The sequence below is a fragment of the Ipomoea triloba genome, chromosome 4 (genome assembly GCF_003576645.1).
Source record: "Ipomoea triloba cultivar NCNSP0323 chromosome 4, ASM357664v1".
Classification (NCBI taxonomy): Eukaryota; Viridiplantae; Streptophyta; class Magnoliopsida; order Solanales; family Convolvulaceae; genus Ipomoea; species Ipomoea triloba.
The window spans coordinates 10,592,304-10,612,603 of record NC_044919.1 but is presented as its reverse complement, the minus strand read 5'-3'; the positions used below and the strand labels follow the sequence as shown (position 1 = coordinate 10,612,603).

At 34.5% G+C, this 20,300-nt stretch overlaps 3 protein-coding genes across 9 annotated transcripts in view; 2 read left to right on the top strand and 1 right to left on the bottom strand.

Annotated features, from left to right (window-relative positions):
• Positions 1-2,521: 2,521 nt before the first annotated feature.
• Positions 2,522-8,157, bottom strand: LOC116015289 (RPM1-interacting protein 4-like). 2 transcript variants are annotated; one of them, XM_031255328.1, is made up of 4 exons: positions 7,979-8,157; positions 3,812-4,429; positions 3,000-3,191; positions 2,522-2,846 (listed from the first exon to the last, which is right to left on the bottom strand). In XM_031255328.1, exons 1-4 carry the CDS (start codon positions 7,982-7,984, stop codon positions 2,814-2,816), a joined length of 849 nt encoding a protein of 282 aa, XP_031111188.1. In that variant the 5' UTR covers positions 7,985-8,157; the 3' UTR covers positions 2,522-2,813. The 2 variants fall into 2 exon arrangements, with proteins under 2 accessions (XP_031111188.1, XP_031111189.1); XM_031255329.1 differs by having other exon boundaries at positions 3,812-4,426.
• Positions 8,158-12,024: 3,867 nt separating this feature from the next.
• Positions 12,025-14,977, top strand: LOC116015777 (sugar transport protein 8-like). The gene is made up of 3 exons (XM_031255949.1): positions 12,025-12,154; positions 12,791-13,110; positions 13,877-14,977. Exons 1-3 carry the CDS (start codon positions 12,025-12,027, stop codon positions 14,975-14,977), a joined length of 1,551 nt encoding a protein of 516 aa, XP_031111809.1.
• A 3,984-nt stretch (positions 14,978-18,961) lies between these two features.
• The window catches only part of LOC116014792, a 9,214-nt gene continuing 7,875 nt past the window's right edge, over positions 18,962-20,300 (top strand). For all 6 annotated transcript variants that reach the window (XR_004097486.1, XR_004097489.1, XR_004097488.1 and 3 more), the window contains exons 1-2: positions 18,962-19,136; positions 19,793-19,842. The gene's annotated coding sequence lies outside the window, so the exon portion shown is untranslated. The remainder of the gene's footprint in view (positions 19,137-19,792; positions 19,843-20,300) is intronic.

Genomic DNA, 20,300 nt, shown 5'->3' with positions numbered 1-20,300 from the left:
ATAAATGAACTGATGTGCGGTGATATAGTCGTTGAGTTGATCAATTATCATAAGTTCCTTGGTGGTCAATGAGGAGACCATTGCACAGTACTCAAGGTGAAAGCCTTTGAACATATATAGATTCCGTTGATCCAAAGCAATTGGTCAACCGGCTTTAGCAAGAAGTCTAATTAAACCCTTGGTTTTGCCAAGATATTCACTCGTAGTGGAACCCTCTTGGTGCAAAGACTACAACTGACTAAGGAAACTCAGAGATCATGCCTGAGAGGATGACCCAAAAGAAGCTTTAATAGCCTACCATAGAGCCTAGTACATGGTATGTCATACTGCAAGATACATAACCTCATCCGACAAAGACGAGATGAGCATGGACAAAATGAAAGAATCCTGACGATCCCAATTTTCGACTACAAGATTGGCTACAACAAAACACCCATCCGAAGCCTAAATAAACGAAGTTGGGCACGGTAACATGCCATGAACGTATCTACTGAGATTTTGAGCATGGAGAAAGGGAACAAGTTGAGTCTTCTAGAATAGGTAGTTTGGGATGGTAAGTTTAATAGAGATAAAGTGATGTATTGTCTGTATGGTATTTATTGGGGCTAGGGTTGGAAAGACAATATTTGAGACATTGTGAGAGGAGGAGGTTGTGGTCGCGATTTCACCGGCTGGCGGCGGCGTTGGCAAGGTTTGCATCCATGGATCGTTTAGTCTACTAATACCATATGAAAACAATAATTTTACTAAGAATTTTATTATTGATCAATCTGATTTACAAAATAAGGAAGAGATATTTATAACAATAAGAGTTCTAGTTAGGTAAGGAATGATAAAAGGTAGATTTACAATAATACAAAGAGAGGAAGAAAGAGTTCTAATGTAACTAGAATACAGGGTTCTAATAATAATCACAAGAATTAAGGGTGTGTTTGGTTCGCACATGGGAATCGAAATCGGAATGGTATCAAATACTTGGTAATGGTAATGGGTTTTGGTGAAAGCATTTTGCATATTTGGTAGTAGGGTGGAATGGGAATGATTATTAATAGTTGGGGAAGAGGAGGAAAGGGAAATGAACCCCTTATTTTATTAGGGAATGAGTTTTTGCAATTAAGGGGTTAATTAAAACACATAGTAGTGTTCTAAAAACCTGTCAATTAAACAATAATAATGATTTTGATACTCATTCTTGATAGCTAAACATGTCAACCAAACACACCCTAAAAGACATTGAAATATTATTTTAATAAATAAAAAATAATTATCAATTATTATGAGCTAATTTAATTATTAAAATTAATTTTCATCATTTGAAAAGTAAAAATAAATAAATAAATTATTGTCAAAATCGTAAAAAGCTATGCTCTCTCACTATTACAATCCCTCAAACATAATCATTTAAAAGGCATTAACAACTTATGATTTATGAGGGAAAATGAAGAATAAGGGCAAACTTTAAAAAAAAAAAAAAAAAATCTATGACGGGGCGTTAGGTTGGAGCGAAAGAATTAGGTGGGAAAAGAATTGTAATTTTATGGGAGATGAATATGTGGGAATAAAGTGGTAATTTAAATTCAGTGTTTGGTTTGCAGGAATAGAATTACTAGGAATTTCAATTCCAATATTTGGTATACATTGAAACGGAATATATAAATACTAAATAGTATAAAGTCCAAAATGTCCGTAGTAATAATAATAATAATAATAATAATTATTATTATTATTATTATTATTATTATTATTTATAAATTCTAAATTCTAAATTCTAAATGACCAAATTCAAATTTTACTTTTGAAAATTTTTGTAGCACGGTATAAATAAACCTTAGAATTGAATAACAAAAGCAATAAAATAGATAAGACAGTTTTGAGAAAACATATTTCATTAAGGTTGGCAAAACATATTTCATTAAGGTTAGCCTACTGATTGACATGATGTGTTGAGAGTAGAAGAAGAAGAAAACACACTATAATGGAAAGAGAGAAGTCAATCATAAATTTTTGTTAAAAAAAGAGTGGTAATTTTGTCCCAAAATTTTTTTTTTCTTCCTAAAATTCTTGGAATTGAAATACCAAGGAAGGCAAGAGATTTTAATTCGATAAAAATGATGGAATTTCAATTCTACGAAATTACAATTTTCTCCCACCAAACGAAGGAATTTGCTTGCCTTCGAAATTACGTGGGAATTAGGTAATAATGGAATTGTAATTCCTCCGACTAAATGTCCCGTGACTGTATAAGAAAGAACAGACATCTGTACAAGTTAAAATTGCATCTAATTACCAGAACATTTTTTTATTTCTGGTTAGACACTCATCTAGTCATTTATATCATTATTTTATTTTATTTTATTTTATATATATATATATATATATATATATATATATAAAAGAAAAGATAAGAAAAGAAATGGTACCCTGCCACAAAAAATATGGATTCGCCATTGTTCATAGTATTTGTACAGTTACATGTTCATATTTCAAACTGGTTATAGTATCTGTGGTAGGAAAAACAATATTGAGAAAAAAAGAACATGAATTCATTTCTGATCATCAGAATAGTGTATGTAGACTTGCAACATATGCAATACAAATAAGATGAAACCATATATATCTCAGAATAATTGAGGAGAAGAGGCCCCTTATTTTTCCTTTTTTCTTTCAATCTCTTTCTCCATTATCTTCATACAAAACAACACAGGAAGAATATACTTAAACCAGACTAACCATATACAATAACCCAGACTCTCAAGAAATATGTAGTATACATGCCTCGTGTGCTCCACTCTATTCATCAATTTGACGCTTTGTCACTTTCTAACCCATGGAAAGCATGAACAGCCCTGGGAGATAGATAATCGAGAGAAGAAAAAAAAATTGAAAATATTGGACCGCATTGGAACAAATTTAATTAGGAAAATTTCCTTTCAAAATCCGGCTCTAGCTAAAGTTCTAAAAACATTTTTGATAATTGCAGTACAGAGATGGCAGCATACCTTTGCATTCTCGTTTCTGTATTGCCTCTCACTGTTTGAGTAAGATGCATCGGTTGGCAATGCGGGTACTTTTCCAGCGCCACTCAGCTTATCATCCCGCACTCTGTCAAATACTTGAGTGAATTGTTCTGCTGATGCGGGATCATTATCGTCCCAGTCTCCAAATTTGGGAACAACGGGACTGTTATCAGGCTGCAGTGAAAGTAATGCCTCTACCAGTGTCAGCTAGATTAGACAGAACACTAAAACATGCTATATAGACATATGTGATACTCGAGAGAATGTGATTGGATTGCAAGGTCCTTGAGAGATTTATGTTATTTGAAATTTGAAGGAAATGATAGATTAATAGGAATTTAGGAAAAGAAGGAAATTTGAAGAAAGCATGAGAGAGCCTATTTCTTTTAGACAAGGTCATTACTGGTTTCTGTAACAATTCAATCTATAACAAGCTTTCTTTTAATTCACTTCTTAAAATTTTATAAAAATTTAAAAAGCAAATGACTAAATCTTTGACTCTCATATGGAAGGGGGTGGGTTCAAGTCTCAGGGAGACGATATTGACTCTCTGTGCTTCAGTAGGTTGAGAAAGTAGTTATGAACAAATACTGCATTGTAACAGAGTCAATAGTACTAAAAAAAAAAAAAAATCTTTGACAATCATAAAAGTGATGTCATTTAAGCAGTTGCTTATGATTTTGTTTTTTCCTTTTAAGACACAAACTACAAATAAAACTTTTAGCGTTTACGATGTGACCAGATTCGTGCATTTCCCAAAATGTAGAAGATGAAAGAAGGGGAAGAAGCATTACTGTGTCATCAACTTTTGCAACTGGTCTAAGCCGGGACCTCGCAGGTGTTGAGGGAGCTATTCCACGGCCACCTTCAGATGAACCTTTTCTTTCCCACGAGGGAGAAGAAACCCCGCTCCCTTTACCTCCAAGCCTTGCATGGGAATGAGGGTGCAGTGGCGAAACTTCAAGGCTGCGATCACTTTGACGAGAAGCTCTCTTTGGGGTATCACCAGCACTGAAACCAGCATTGCGATGAAGAGGCGACTCGAGAGGGGATTTTCTTCCAGCACTCTCATGTCGCAAGGGAGAATCAGTAGTTCTCCGTAAATCACCTTCTTCTTGACTCAGCTGCCGCTCGTGTTTTGGTTTCAAAGGTTCAGGGCCCTTCGGCGTTTCCATATCTGTTTTGCTGCTTTCGGGTTTTGCACCACTATGTTGATTTTGAGGAGAGTCAGTTAATGTCCTTGAGCCATCTAATCCCTCTAAGACTTTGGATCCAGCCTTGGGATCTTCTTGAGGATGATGTGGATTCATGTAATCACCTTTCTTACTCTTCTCGGTATTCTCAGAATTGGCAGCATGGGGGACAACTCCTTCACCTTCCAAGTTGCCAGAAGTCGGTGATTGCAAGTGCTGCTGTACAAATTTGAACCATATAACGTAAGGTAATGTACAAGGCATATTCTAAAAATCACGATTTCAAGATACAGAAAATTGAAACCAGGCACATTTCAGTAACTTGATAGCAAAGAAGGGCCATCTTAGGTCATTCGTATTTTGGAGGAGAATATATTCTCTGTTTCCTGGCCTATTGTGCAAAAAGTTCATGCAGGACCATTTTTTATGTTCACCAATAAGAATAGTAGGCAATTCTTTAAGCAAACCATGCATTTATTAAAAAAGAAGTAAACCTCTTTTGTTCAGCACCAAGCAGGGGCTTAGAAAACTCTAACAATGACTCATAATTGTGAAGAGCTAAATAGGTCTACACAATCAGCTACAAGTTTCCCGTTAACTTGAAAATAATGCCCACCAGATAATCTATTCTTAAGCCTAAGCTCAGGACTTTCTACCCCATCAAAAGAGCAACCAATACTCTCTTAGTCTCTTTCCTGACTACCACAGTTTTGGAACTCGTTTACTAACAACCTCTCCAGACAATCATACCAACAGGAGCTCCTTGTAATCATCAGTATCAGCCAGTGAATTTCAGAAAACAGCGAAAACATAATTCCAGATATTAGCTGTTATTTCAGAGGGTGAATAATGAGAGAATATGGTCAACTGTTTCTTCACGTATAGAACCTGTTCACCAGCACATGTTCCCTTCTCTGCCAGAGTGCCAGTTGCTATCTGGAAGAATATTAGAACTGAGTCAAAAGCAGCTATGTAACTATAGGCCTTCCAAGGAAATTTGGGCATTTTGGGGTATTTTTCACCTTCAGGGTCCTATAGTAAGAGCTCCGAAGGACTTTCCTTAGATCTCTCAGACATTGTAATTCATCCAATTTTACATTCACCGTCACTTCTTTGGGAATTTGTTCATCAAAGTTGCTTCAAAACATGATTTGTATGCATAACTTTGCACATCCATAGACTTGGGATATGTATCAAATCCTTTTAAGGTTATGAAAAATATCTTCCAAAGGAGAATGGCCAATCAAGCAATCAGAAGAAATGAGATCTCTTCCCACTACCCACCTTGAAGTTACCTTGTTCTAGACTGTTTAGAGATGATCCTCCTTTATGTTGCCAACAATGGTGTCATATGCAGACTCATTATATGTTCAACATGCCCCCTCAAGTGTGCGAACTGGTTGCTCCAAGCAACACGTGGATCATAGTCTTCAAACCCATGACCTTTGGCATGGGGTTGGCTCTAATACCTTTAAAGCATGTGCTCCATCTCAACTAAAAGTTGCTGATAGTTGGATTGCACATTTATGTTTATATATTATATATGCTCAAACCTACAAAGATCTCAAGGGGTTGCCAATGTGAAACCCTTAATCCACTCCAAGCCCACAACCATTGATATAATTTTTCTCAATTCTTCCACCACAAGAATGATTAACTCCAGCCCCACCATTCTGAAATCCAGGCATTCATTTTCAATTGGAGTCCAGGATATTGTTTCCAAATTCCAATAGTAAATGGCGGGATTTGGAAACATTGTCTGAGATCACTTTCAAGTTTCATATTAATTCATTTGAAGAGAAGGATAAAATTCATAATTTCTATTTAGCAAATGGTTTTTATAAATTGGGCAAGCAATCATAACTAGATATCACCTCCTGCATTCCCATGCTCAAAGCAGTACTTTTTTTGGCGATACAATAGGAAGGAAATTACAAGAACTCAAACAAATCTAGGCCAGGCAATGCAGACGACATTAGCTTTTCACTATTGTCAATCTCTATCCTAAAAGGCAAGAATGTATACTACCTACCTAATCAAGTAATGACTACATGGAATTATAAATGACAAGAATTTCAGGATGGATGGGTGTAGCTATTCATGTCTAGTATATAGACATACACAAATACAAATATATAAGCAATTCCGGTCCGTAATACAACAAAATTTTAGCCTACAGCATTAAGACTGATGCCTACATCTTATATTCCTTCTCTGTATGGCTGCAGAGTTTCGTTGTACCGTTATCTTGGGTTGAATGCATTCCCCTCCCAAAGCTTTCCTCAACACCATAATCAACCCCAACCAGAAGAAAAAATAGGTAAGAAAGAAATTTTTTTCTTCATTTCCCTTCGTTTTATGTCTACATATAAGGATATGCTACTTCTAGATAATTTCTCACTTGGCATTTTTGGGGAGGGGATAGCTGTTGTTGACAGAACAGTTTTGTGTAATTATATATTTCAATTTATAAAATAAGGAAACATTGTCTGTCACTTTTCAAGAGTTCATAACTCAGTATCAGCAAAATCCTTGCACCCCATTCTGCATATCAAACACTTGGTTCAGAGTTCCAGAAAAGAAGCCAAACACATTTTTTCTCACAATAACCATATCTTAAAGCAGAACTTTGGGTCACAGATCTTGAGTTTATCCCATTGAAACTCCAAACCTTATGATACAGATTAATTGACTTTACGTAGATGATTTGGGAATACCAAGAATTCTTAGCCCTGAAATCATTAACTTATCTGTATAATTGTATAAAGAACTCCAAACCACAACTTAAAGAATAGACAGAATCTGTTAGAAATGTGGTTAAAATCTGTAGGTTCTTGAATATAAGAATTGAAATCAATTAAATATATCTAGCTGTCAACTACAAAATTAATTTGATACTGGTTCAGATGAAAGAATAAAAAATTAAACCCAGAAAAACGTAATGCATTTGTTGGATCACCCTAGCTCGGGCTCCAGAGTTGGCTAGCAATCATATGCTCCTCATAGTTCTCTCGCTCAAAGCCAGCATAGGAACACAACCATGTCAAAGTCAAATGAAAGCTCTAGCACCACATAATCTAAGATTACTATAGGAACATATTACATATCCCAAATTAAAGGCATATTATACCAAGAGTTACAACCAGCATATAAAGCGTGCATTCTAATCATCCTATTTAATACTTCATTCGTCTATAGTTACCGAGCACATGATCAATTGATAGAACAAAATGTTCAGCTTTTGAAGTTTGAGGTAGTTCCAAATCATAAGCCATAAACACTCTATGCTAGCATATAACTTATGAGCCTAAGCTGCAATTGGTTTCCTATAACAGTATATATAAACACCTAAATTCCAACTTCAAATGCTCAACTAAAGCTACCAGAATCCATCCAGATCCAAATGGACCATATTGGAGAGCCGAGTCTAGTATCCTGTCATCGAAACATGGCTCAGACCGCTACGCAAGTATAAAGAAATAAAATTATGTCTTCGCTATTAGGTTCTGGAGTCTGCAATTTTGCATAGGGAACAACCCCTCTCCCACTCACCCACCCACCAAAGATCACAATTCCCAAGGTTCATCTTTTTCCAAATCTTACACTACCGAAGAATCAAGTCAAGCTCAATTTCGCTATAGATCAATCAGGAAAAAAAAGAAATCCGGTTTGCAGCAAAAAGAAACTCAGAAATATCAATAACAGTGCGCCAAAAGACTCACTAGAGATAGTAGCAATGAAGTAAATATATCAAACGGAAATACTCACTGCCATTTTTGAACTGCTCTTGAGCTCTTGAAGCAGCAACAGAGACACAGAGAGAGCTAAGACTGCTGTTGGGTCAAGATTTTCCTGGCAAGTGAGTCACTGGTCAGTGGTGCCAACAAACACCCAACTCAGAGAGAGAGAAAAAAAAAATGAGATGGGTTACCGAAGACACCGGTGACTTTTTGGTAATGACAGGAGAGGAGAAAGCACTTTGGTGAGATTGGGGATAATATTGGAGTGCACTTTGGTGACATGTGGAATAATATTGGAGTGAACATGTCCGACGGATTAACTCAACTGATAATATAAAGTTAGCACTCTAATATAATGATAGGGTGAAGATTTAATTCTCAGTTTCTTACAAATAATATTTTGTAACTAAAACTCTTCAGGTTAGAATTTGGACCCTTGTGTGTAATAGTCTGGTATAAGTTAAGTATGGAGACAAATTTTTTTAATACAGAGTAAATAAAAGGATTCTTGAGCTAAAATTTTGAGAGGTACGAGTACTAATTAAATCCTCAATTATTGATTTCTTAACTGATTAGATCATTTGTAATTGTCAAATTAGTCCTCGATCAATTTGACAGAGGATCAAATTAGTCAAAATTAATACTCAAAAACTAATTTAATAATTACAGCATAGTCGAAGGATCAAAACGACTCATTAATTCAAAAAATTTTATATATATATATATATATAGATTTTTGTTCAGGTGTGGCCGTGCTCCCCCGTGCGGCCGTGCGGTCACACACCACTCAATGTTACGAAATACACCACTCAATGTTAAGAAACACATCACAATGAAACACACCACAATGTTAAGAAACACACCACAGTGTATATTTGTGTGGTGTGTTTCTTAACATTGAGTGGTGTATTTCGTAACATTGAATGGTGTGAACCGCACGGCCGCACGGGAGAGCACGGCCGCACCTGAACCTGGCCCTATATATATATATATATATATATATATATTTATTTATTTATTTATTTATTTATATTGGAGTGCACATGGTGTTGCCGATCACCACTCAAAACAGAGGATGTTTGCTTCTGTGTGATTGTCTGCATCGTAACAAACATGCTCTCACAGCCGTAGCCTCTGTTTTGGGCAAGGGTCAAAGGTTTTTTTATGGACTAAAATAAAAATTAATTTCTCTTAAACCCCCTAATTTTAAACAATATAATTTAAACTTCATATAATATTACGATTAAACGTATAAATTATTACGGAGTAAATTTTTTCTTACAACTAAAAGCCTATGTGCTCCATCTCAACTAAAAGCTTAAGCCGATAGTTGGACTGCACATTTATGTTTATATTATATTTATGCTCACATTATGAAATGTTTTTTTTTAAAGGAGAATATGAATATGTTATGAAATGTTATATATCAAAATGCAAATTTACCACTGAATTATTTTCAAAAGTCACTTAAATGTCAAATGTAATTTATTTTAAATAGTTTATTGAAAATATATTTACTTTAATATATTTTTTTAGCAGTACTGACTCTATTTTAGTAGTACTGACTCTATTACATTGTAGTATTTGTTCATCCATACTTAATTTTATAAAAAAAAATACTACAATCTAACATATACATAATATCTACTCAACATGATAATGTCAACATCCTTAATTGTGATGGGTCACGAACCTCGAGTCATATTGTGAACAATTTCAAACTTGACAAAGAAATAACATATTGATCAATTTCCATATTATCCCTTAGAGCATCCTTATCAATGGAGTTTTTTCGCGGTAATTGAGGAGTTTTTTTAAGTGTGATTAGGAAAGAGAAAATGGGATGGGAGGAAAAAATAAATAAAACAAATCAAAATTTTAAAAATAAAAAATAAAAAAACTCAGATGTCAGGCGCGCCATGGTTGCGCCTGACGCGCGTCAGGCGCAACCTTTCTCCCTTTTTCCTCTGCTAATTTACTGTTCTAATATCTCTATTTTGCAGAAGGTGCGTTTCTTTCTCTTTCTTGGACTCTCTCTCTTCCATGTCATGAGCCTTTGTACTATGAACCCCCTTTGCACCATTGATGTGGATGCTTATGAGTCTTCCATTGATGCCTCTCCCATAGGAATGGCAATGGAACGAGGTAGGAGTGGGAGATATATTCCCACGCCCACGCGCACACCCACACTACTCTTCGCACATGCACTTGTGTAGGTAATGAAATTCATATCTCATTCCTGCTCCTACAAAAATTATATGTGTGCGGATAATATTAAACTCACAACTTTAATTATCATCAATATCACACTTAAATAGTTAAATCTAATAAAAATTTAACTATAAATTAATTATCTCATGAATTCTTTTTATAAGGTTAAATATATTATACATACATATCAATATAGTTCAAACATGAAACTCTATTTCATTGAATAACTTTAAAAAAAAAAAAAAAAGAAAGAAAGATTGATTCAATTTGTAATCTATTGATTATAATAATATTTTATTTTATTATTATAAATTATTAATTTGATCATTTTGGTCTTTCAGTTTATTCAAGTTGACTAAATTCAATTGAAATTTTCTTTACTTTCACCAAAATTTCACATTGATAAATATGCACAATGCGCAGTTATCTGATAAATGAAAATGAAGGTAAAATTATTTGCTCGAAATAAAAGTGCCTGATATTTTGAGTAGCCTGGGTAGTTGGTGCTTGTATTGTTGAGTAGGAGGTTGTGGGTTTGATACCCCTAGTAGCACTTCTTATAATATTTTGCTACAAGCTTCCTTTTTTCCTTAGCAATAAAAATGGACACCCCGGGTCAACACTTTCCTAATAAAATGGACCCTCGGGATCTCATGTCCTCATCACATTAAAACTATTTTTTTAATTTGTTAGAACCTTAACATTATTGACTTTTATATATTTTAGTATTTTTTTTGTTAGAACCTTAACATTATTGACTTTTATATATTTTAATAGATGTGCGAACATTTTAAATATGTTAAATTAAATTTAGTCAATTTGAAAAGATCAATAACAAAAAAAAAATGGTCACATAAATAGTTGTGGAATAAAAGTAAAATATGTAACTATTAAAAAACTAGTTTAATATTGATGGATTAATCAAATTTAGTTCAAAATTAACATGGGATATGGCCTGCAATGAGTACTATAGTACGTGTGCGCAATCCATTTGTGTTAGTAAATATTGTAAATTTGTAACCAAAATAATAATCAAATTAAAGAATCACAAAGACAACAATCAAACTAATTGTTCTCAAAATTATTCTCCATACGTTGTTTTCTTTCAAAATAATCAATAGGACCAGACATATGATTAATTATAGATTATAGTTCATCATGTAGTGTTATACACAAACATACAAATAAAAATTATTTTTTAAAAAAAATAAAAACTAGCACAATGAAATGCTAATGCAATTAAATCCCCGATGCACTAGTCCATAAAAAAAAATTTGGTCCATTATGTATGCTTAATTAATAATTAAACAAGATATATAAACTTATATAATAAGTCATTAATACTACTAACATAAATATTTTATATATATATAAAGTAATACTAGGCACCCCTCCACTTTTTATCGCATTTGTTTTTACAGTCTGAGTTGCAAAGATCACCAACCTTATATAGAATTGAAAATTATCCATAATTATTTTCTAAAGCGGAGTAATTAACGATTAATGATTTATTAGGTCTGTAAATGATGATGATGATAGATCCGAATATCCACATTGTAAGCGAGCATTGCTGAATTAGTCAGATGAGCATTACTTGAGTCCCAATTATTATGGTTACACGTACGGTTTGAGAGATCTCAGGGTTATAATTATCCAGATTTTAAATTAGAATTATCTTTAAAATATTTCCTTTTATCCTTTTAAGTGTGTTAGCTAGAGTCAACTTCTCTAAATTTCTAACTAAACAAACACTATAAAAAGATACACAAGTCGTCACTTGTATGTATATATTATATATAGATCCAAACCACCACAGATTCTCTACAAATCTTAATTGGGAGCAGAAAATTAAAGTAAGTAGCCATGGCCCATGCGATTGCCGTCGAGAAGGGTTCCGGTGATTTTCCGGCAAAACTCACCGGACAAGTATTCCTTTGCTGCATCGTTGCTGCCTTTGGTGGTTTCATGTTTGGCTACGACATTGGTATTTCAGGTACTTTTTCTTTCATTTTTTTTTTTTTGCAATATAAGGAGGAGGAGACTCAGGCTGAGTCTCATAAACAAAACTCTCAAGAATGACACCATCGCCAGCTCATTTCTTATTATTTACTTCCACGCTTTGATTATTATGGGTAGATATAAGGGGCGGATCCAGAGAGGGCAATAGCACAGATATCCCCTCCCCTACTCCCACCTAATTATTATATTTATAGGTGGCATATATATAGCAAATGTTTTAATAGAAATAGATAATATATTATTATGTATAATTGTTATTAAATGTTTTTTGGGTGATTAAAGCACTACCTAATTAAGGGTGTGTGTAATATTGTGATCACAGGAAAGTAAATCAGTTTAAATATTGCTCATAGCTTATCGGTTTCAAAGAGTTGAGATATTCAAATTGATCCGCTCAAGCTAGGCTGAAATTTGAACTCATGGCCTTATGTTTCTATTTTTAGCATCTTAGCTAGAATTATCTCAATGTAATTAAATGTTAAGTAACTTGATTGGTTAAGTATTTTGTTTCAAGTAAATTTTTTCGCAGATTCCGACCCTAATAGATAACAAAATTAGTATTTGTTAGTGGCCTCAGCTCATTTTTGTTTTGTGTTGTCGATATTGGTAGGTGGAGTGACATCCATGGATGATTTCCTGAAGAAGTTTTTTCCGACGGTTTACGTAAAAAAGCACGAGGCTAAGGAGGACAACTATTGCAAGTACGATAATGAATACTTGCAGCTGTTCACCTCTTCCTTGTACCTCGCCGCCATGGTGTGCAGCTTGATAGCGTCGAAGTGCTGCCGCCGTTTCGGCCGGAAACCTACCATGCAATTCGCCTCCCTCTTCTTCCTCATCGGCGCTGTCCTCAACGCCGCCGCCATGAATCTTGGTATGCTCATTGCTGGCCGCATTTGTCTCGGCGCCGGCGTTGGTTTTGGCAACCAGGTAATATATATTATTTAATCCTTAGTAATTGTAGGTTGTTATGAAATAGAAGAAAAAAAAATAGGGGAAAAAATATTTTTAGTCCCTTAATTATTTTTTACTAGTAATTTTAGTTACAATATACATTTTTAACTCAGAGCAACATTACTATTAAATTTTATTACAATTTTACACCTTTTAACGAGCAACAAAAATATTAATTTTATTAAAATTTTACTTGTATTTTATAATTTTATTATATTTACTAGTATTTTCTCCCGTGCGTTGCACGGAATGGATTTGTTATAATATTTTAAGAATATTTGGATCGATATATAATTATATAAATTGAGAATTGACAATTTTCTTTCCTAAATTGTTCCCCTGTACACCGTCCCTATATTTTCTTACCTGAACTTGTTAAAATCAAGTTTTAAAAAAAATTTAAAAAATTACAAATGATATCTAAAGAAAATTATAATTAAAACACATTAAAAAGTATTAAAATATTCGTATTAAAAAATTTTGAATAGAGTTTAATAGCTTTGTTGTTCTAGTTGTTTTAGGGGTTGACTTTTTTGAGGATTTCAGGGTATATATTGTAATAATAGCAGGAAATTCTCAAAGAATAATTGAGAGATTAAAAATGCATGTTTTCTATAAAAAAAAATATTGTGTGAATCTATATTTATGTGTTTATTATAAAATTGAGGGGAAGTAAGAATTGAGAGTATACAGAGAACTTGAAATGTAAAAACTAATCTCATGCATGCATGCACGCACGTAGGCGGTGCCATTGTTCATATCAGAGATTGCTCCACCAAAGTACAGAGGAGCTCTCAACTGTAGCTTTCAACTGCTAATCACCTTTGGCATATTGATTGCGAATCTGATCAACTATGGAACCTCTCGGATGGTCGGATACGGGTGGAGGATTTCGCTGGGCGGAGCCGCGGTGCCGGCCCTCATCCTCGGCTTCGGCTCTCTCCTCATCCACGAGACTCCCACGAGCCTCATCGAGCGCGGCAAGAAAGACGAAGGCCTAGCCGCTCTCAAGAAGATCCGTGGCCTGGAAAACGTGGAGAGAGAGTACGACGAGATCGTCCGCGCGACGGAGATGGCGAACAAGATCAAGCACCCGTTCAGGAACCTGATGAAGCGGTCGAGCCGGCCCCAGCTCGTGTGCGGCACGCTCCTCGCCCTCTTCCAGCAGTTCACCGGCATGAACGTGATCATGTTCTACGCGCCCGTCCTGTTCCAGACCGTCGGGTTCGGGGCCAACGCGTCGCTGCTGTCCGCCGTGATCACCGGCTGCGTCAACGCCGTCTCCACCGTCGTCACCATCCTCTTCGCCGACAGCTTCGGCCGGCGGTTTTTGCTCGTGGAAGGCGCCATCCAGATGCTGGCGGGGCAGTGCGTCGCGGGAGGGATCCTGGCCGTTCATCTGCAATCCACTAACGCCATCCCCGAGAAATACGCGCACATTCTGGTAATCGTGGTGTGCGTGTTCGTTGCGGGTTTCGCGTGGTCGTGGGGCCCTCTAGGCTGGCTAATCCCCAGCGAAATATTCCCCCTGGAGACCAGAACCGCCGGATTCTTCTTCGCCGTGAGCACCAACATGATCTGCACCTTCATCATAGCTCAGGCGTTCCTGACGATGATGTGCCACATGAAATCCGCGACCTTCTTCTTCTTCGCCGTGTGGATTGTGGTTATGATGTGCTTTACTATATTTTTCTTGCCGGAAACAAAGGGAATCCCCATAGATGAGATGAACGAGAGAGCTTGGAAGAAGCATTGGTATTGGAAGAAGTACTGCATTGAAGAAGATGAACAGAAAAAATCTGGGGATCAGGCTGATGAAGATCGGAGCGTCATCAGCCAATAGCCAATTCTCTCTCATTTAGTTACTAGGAACTTTCTTTAATTTGTAAGTTCAAGAGTAGCTGATTGTAGGGTTTTTTTTAGGGGTTAAATAATTGCAAATAATTTTAGGATTTATGCTCCTTTTTTAGCTAATAATTTATCATAAGTAGAGTGAGGTTTTTATATTTTATTAATTGTGTATATATTTGGATATGATTAATATTTTAATTCATAACTTTGCAAAATATTAAACAACTTGTGATTACCAAATGTTAAAAAAGTATTTGAGATCCATCTTACATAAAATTGTCCCACATGAGTATTTTGTGAGAACTTAGACACTGAAAGCATCCTTATAACTTATAAGTGGGGGTTGAGAAGAAGGAGAACAAAAAAGGAACAAAAATGGGACGTGCCTTTTGTGAACCACACACTTCTCTCCGTCCTCTTGCTTTCCTTTCTCATATTGTGGAGCCCACCAAAGTATAATTCTTTGAAAAAATCACCACCCACACTAGTTTAAAAATCAAAAATGAGTTTTTATTTCTACAAAAACCAACAAATAATCACAGCTTCCTACAAAAACCAACAAACATGTATATAATTGAATAGAAATTATATTACGTAAAAATTGAGATAAAATAATTCGTGTTACATAACTATTCGAATCGTAAAACTAAAACTTAATTCAATAGGGCTCGATTTTGTTGTTAGAAACTCAGAGGGAGATTTCATTGTTGTGGTCGCGAAGAATTGGGTTGGTTAAAGGAAAAAGGATTTTGATGCAGTGCATGTTGAGACTGATGCTCTTCTGGTTATTCAAGGACGACTTAACAGTACTTCACTTGATTCCTATTTTGATTTAGTTCTTGAGGATCCGTGTAATTGCTAATGATTTTCATAAGATTAGCTTTTATTTTGTTAAACGGTTTGCGAATACGACTTCCCAGATTGCTCAGGAGGCCATATCCACGGCTGACTGTAGGGCCTGGTTTGATTCGCCACCTTCTTTTCTTTCTGATGTACGTACTAAGTTCATATATTAATTAACGGAAGTGTTTATTTGTTTAAAATGAAAATTTTAAAACTTACATATTCGAAACAATTGAAATTTAATGGAAGTGTTTATTTGTTTAAAATGAAAATTTTAAAACTTACGTATTCGAAACAATTGAAATCATTAAAATTAAACAAAGTAGAAAGCTGAGGCAAATTATTCTATGTACCCAGGAACCGGGTCCAAAATACACAATCGAAATAACTCCTTTTTTTGAATATTAGAACTCTATTACAATGCAGTATCTGTTCATAACTACTTTCTCAATCTATCCACTGAGGCTCGAATCCACCACCTCCCGTATAAAGGGAAGGGTTTGATGCCACTGGACCACAAGGTCCTTGGCAAATAACTCTTCTATTACTAGATAAAAGAGTTATTTATCTAGTAAAGATAAAGATTTATGGGGTAGTGTCGACTCAGTCCATGAGTTATGGCCGTATCCGAGTTTAGTCCCTCAGTTATATACGGAAATGGTTGCTTAGTAAAAAAATAGTTAGGATATTTGTTGCTAGTTGCTTAGTAAAAGAAATTGAAAATGGTTAGGATAATGTGTTTCACATGTGTGAAGACAATGATCAAGTATTTCTTTGTTTGTGCTAAGTCTTAATAAGTTTGTTATACGAGAGTTAGGTTCCTAACAAGTCATTTGAAAGTTATTGAAATGCTTTTAAAATTGAAGAATCTTGAAAATAATTAGGCTAAGAAGTGAAAAAATAATGTTGTAAAAGTGGTTTTGATATAAGAAGAAGAATAAAATGTGAATTTTCTATTTTACCTACCCCTCAAATTTTAAATATTTTTTATTTTTTCATCAAATTTAACGGCCAGGGACTAAACTCGCCACTTCGCGAATAACTGAGAGACTAAACTCCGATACGGCCATAACTCAAGGACTGAATCGACACTACCCCTATAACTCAGGGACTAAAGATGTCATTTTCCCAAAAATAAATCCTATAAATAGAATGCATAGCTTAACATAAAAGAATGCAAATGAGAAGAGATATATAAATAGAAGAATTAATACATTAAATGAGGCTAAAATGTCAAAATTAGAAGAAAAATAATATCCCTGGGAGTAGAAGCAGTTTCAGTTGTCCAAACACGCGAGAGAGAATGCTATACAATTTAATAAGCCTAAGCCTTAGAAAGGCTCTTGTATAAAAATCAATGTGAGACAAAAGCTATTTAAAGTTTTTCCCCCCATTTTTCCAATTCAAATGGGTCAACTTTGAGAACTGATTTCTCATTTCCCAATTATCCGTTTTGAGCGTACAATATATCAATCTATTCGTCTAACTACAAAGAATCTGAATACACGTTGACCCGACCCAATTCAAAAGTGAACCATATATATATATATTTGTACCACAAAATAACCACTTAAAATGTCATTTTATGTTATTTTTCCAACATTAACTAGTAGAAGAAACAAGAAGAGAATTCAAAATATTTAGCTATACGCCTATACTAACTTCCATTAGACATGCTCCATGTAATATGGGGAAGAAATATAAATAAGAAAATAATATAATGTATATTGTAAGGCAAACAAAATATACTTCATACCTAACTTCTTATTATTTGTTAGTATTTATTCTAGAAGTGGCTCCTTTAAGTTTGAAAACACACATTATAGCTCAATTTACAATACGGACATGTTTGGTTCGCTTGAACTTTTTTTTCAAGGAAAACATTTTCTTAGAAACCATGGGAAGTGAAGTTTTCTTGGGTTTGGTTCATTGGAAGTTATTTTCCAAAGGAAGTGCAATTCCTCATTTTCATGGAAAACAAAATCTTAGGTGAGGGGTGGGATTTCTTTTTCCATTGCAATTGGGAAGAAAAAGCCAAATGGTATGACAAATTTACCCCTGTACTTCTCTCTTAATACATACATATAAATAATAATAATAAAGGCATATAGGTCTTTTTTCATATTATTCCTTACCATTCTAAATCACTACTAGAAAACTTCCCTTATAGCGACGGACAAACATTGCGACGGACAAATTCGTCGCAATAGATGACCTTTTGCGACAGAAATACCGACAAATTTGCGACAAGCATATCGCCCGAGGAAAATATTAGATTTAGAGCTATTGCGACGATATTTATGACGATATTGCGACAAACGTACGACGCAATTGAGATGTTGAAAAGTCCAATAAAAATGCCTTAGCGGGAAACATATTTTTGGCGGGAAACTTGCGACGTACAATATTCCGTCGCAGTTACTTTGGCGGGAAATTATTTTCTCATTGGTAGCTTTGCGACATTACTTGTTCCGTCGCAATTGTTTCGTCGCAAGAATTATTTAGGTTAGTCAATTTTGTAGATGAGTAATTACGACAAACATTTCGACGAACTTGCGACATACATAAATAATAATTTTAATATATTTTAAATTTCTATTATAATTAATTAATTCAAAATGTATAAAAAAATTTTTATATATATATGTATTTATTTATTTATTTATTTGTGTATCAATCTAATAAAAAATTGGGTTTAGAGCTATTGCGACGACATTTATGACGATATTGCGACAAACGTACGACGCAATTGAGATTTTGTTGAAAAGTTCACCAAAATTTTTTTAGCGGGAAAGATTTTTTTGGGCGGGAAACTTGCGACGTACAATATTCCGTCGCAATTTCTTTGGTGAATTTTTTTTCATTGGTAGCTTTGCGACATACTAGTTTTGTAGCAATTTTTTTTAGCGAAAACTGTAGCAATTGTTTGGACGCAAGAATTATTTTATTTAGCAAATTGTGTAGATGATTAGTTACGATAAACATTTCAATAAACTAGTGACATATAATTTTAATATATAAATAATAATTTTAATATATATATATATATAATTAAGTAATTAAATAATTAATGATTCTTAATTAATTAGAATATACTCGACCAATACATACCCAAAAAGCCCTAGAAGATAGCTTCAGATACAGACCACAAACCTCGCAGGTGAGCTCATCTTTCTTCCAAGCAACTCTGTCTGAAAGGTATCAACCTTTACCTTCTGCTTCAGTTGGGAGAGAGGACAGACCATTATACCTCACCAAATTTGCTATTTCCATCGACTCACCCTCTGTATTCAACCACTGCTCAACAGGTGAAACAATGAATTATATCTCTTTCTTAGCTTGTGTTTACTGTATGTATATGTTCTTTTTGTTTTTTAAGCACCTCAGAGTAGTGCACTAATGCTTTGAAATTTCTAAATATAAAATATAGAGCTAAGAAATGAGAAGATACTCCATCTCCATAACTATCTGCTTCATGTCCTGAGAATGGGCTGGAATAATTTTTCTGACTCGTAGCCGAAAATCACTAAGTGTGGTTTCCCTTATTTTATACAAGCTTTGGAACTCCCCTGCTGTGGTTTCTCTGTTGTGTTTTCCCCATTAGGAATTGGAATGACTCTTCAAAAATATCTGTTCGGAGAGACTAGATCTGTTTAGAGGGCCTTGTGCCAGGAATTTAAAACCTTTTTTTTTCTCTTTGTGTTTTCTCCCTGGGTTCTAATTCCTTCCTTTTTTTTTATTAAAAAAAAAAGATTGGAAGGTCAGTACAAGTGTGGACAAGAACAAGGCAGAAAGATGAGTAAAAGAATAAATGAGATTGAGTGAAACATGAATCAATTTGAAAAATAAAGAAATGAGTTATGACCAAAGATTTCTTTAATATTTAATCAATTTGAGGCTTTCTTGTTCAATATGGTTGAACTCGAAGCTAATAGACACTCACTTGCCTAATGATTTTTTTCAGATGCAAATCTCATACCTATTGAGTTGCCTGATGCAATCCCTGACTGGCAGGTACGTACATTTAACACCGCTTTACAATATCTTGAATGTCTTTTCTATATTTTACTTAGCGCGTTATCATCTCTAAGCTATTTCGGCAAGTTGGATAGCTGCCACTATGTTTTTATTTGTGTAATTATGTCTTGACTAAAACATTATACTTTATCTGATTCATAGAATCTAAGAATTCTTCTAAAATAGCAATGATTTTATTTATTTATTTAATATTTGTATGAAGAAATATGCATGAATAATTTTACTATTTAGTTTCAAGAAAAGAAAATGGTTAATTTCATATTTCATCTTGTGATTTCAATACTTTAAAGGTTTGAATTTCTTCATTTTATGTTTTGGTTTATTAGAGAGTTCTATTAGAATTGCAATAAAGTTAAATCATACTTTGCTTACTGTCTAGGTGTTTTTTTTTTTTTTTGTTTTTTTTTTTTTTTTTTTAAAAAAATTTTTTTTTT

Excerpts from the sequence above, each read along its gene's own strand:
- LOC116015289 (XM_031255328.1), bottom strand. Across the intron at positions 3,192-3,811 it reads TTGCAAAAGTTGATGACACA|CCTGATAACAGTCCCGTTGT; the intron begins GTAATGCTTCTT and ends CTTTCACTGCAG. Across the intron at positions 2,847-2,999 it reads ACAGAAACGAGAATGCAAAG|GGCTGTTCATGCTTTCCATG; the intron begins GTATGCTGCCAT and ends TCTATCTCCCAG.
- LOC116015777 (XM_031255949.1), top strand. The coding sequence starts at position 12,025 with ATGGCCCATGCGATTGCCGTCGAGAAGGGTTCCGGTGATTTTCCGGCA. Across the intron at positions 12,155-12,790 it reads CTACGACATTGGTATTTCAG|GTGGAGTGACATCCATGGAT; the intron begins GTACTTTTTCTT and ends CGATATTGGTAG. Across the intron at positions 13,111-13,876 it reads GCGTTGGTTTTGGCAACCAG|GCGGTGCCATTGTTCATATC; the intron begins GTAATATATATT and ends GCACGCACGTAG.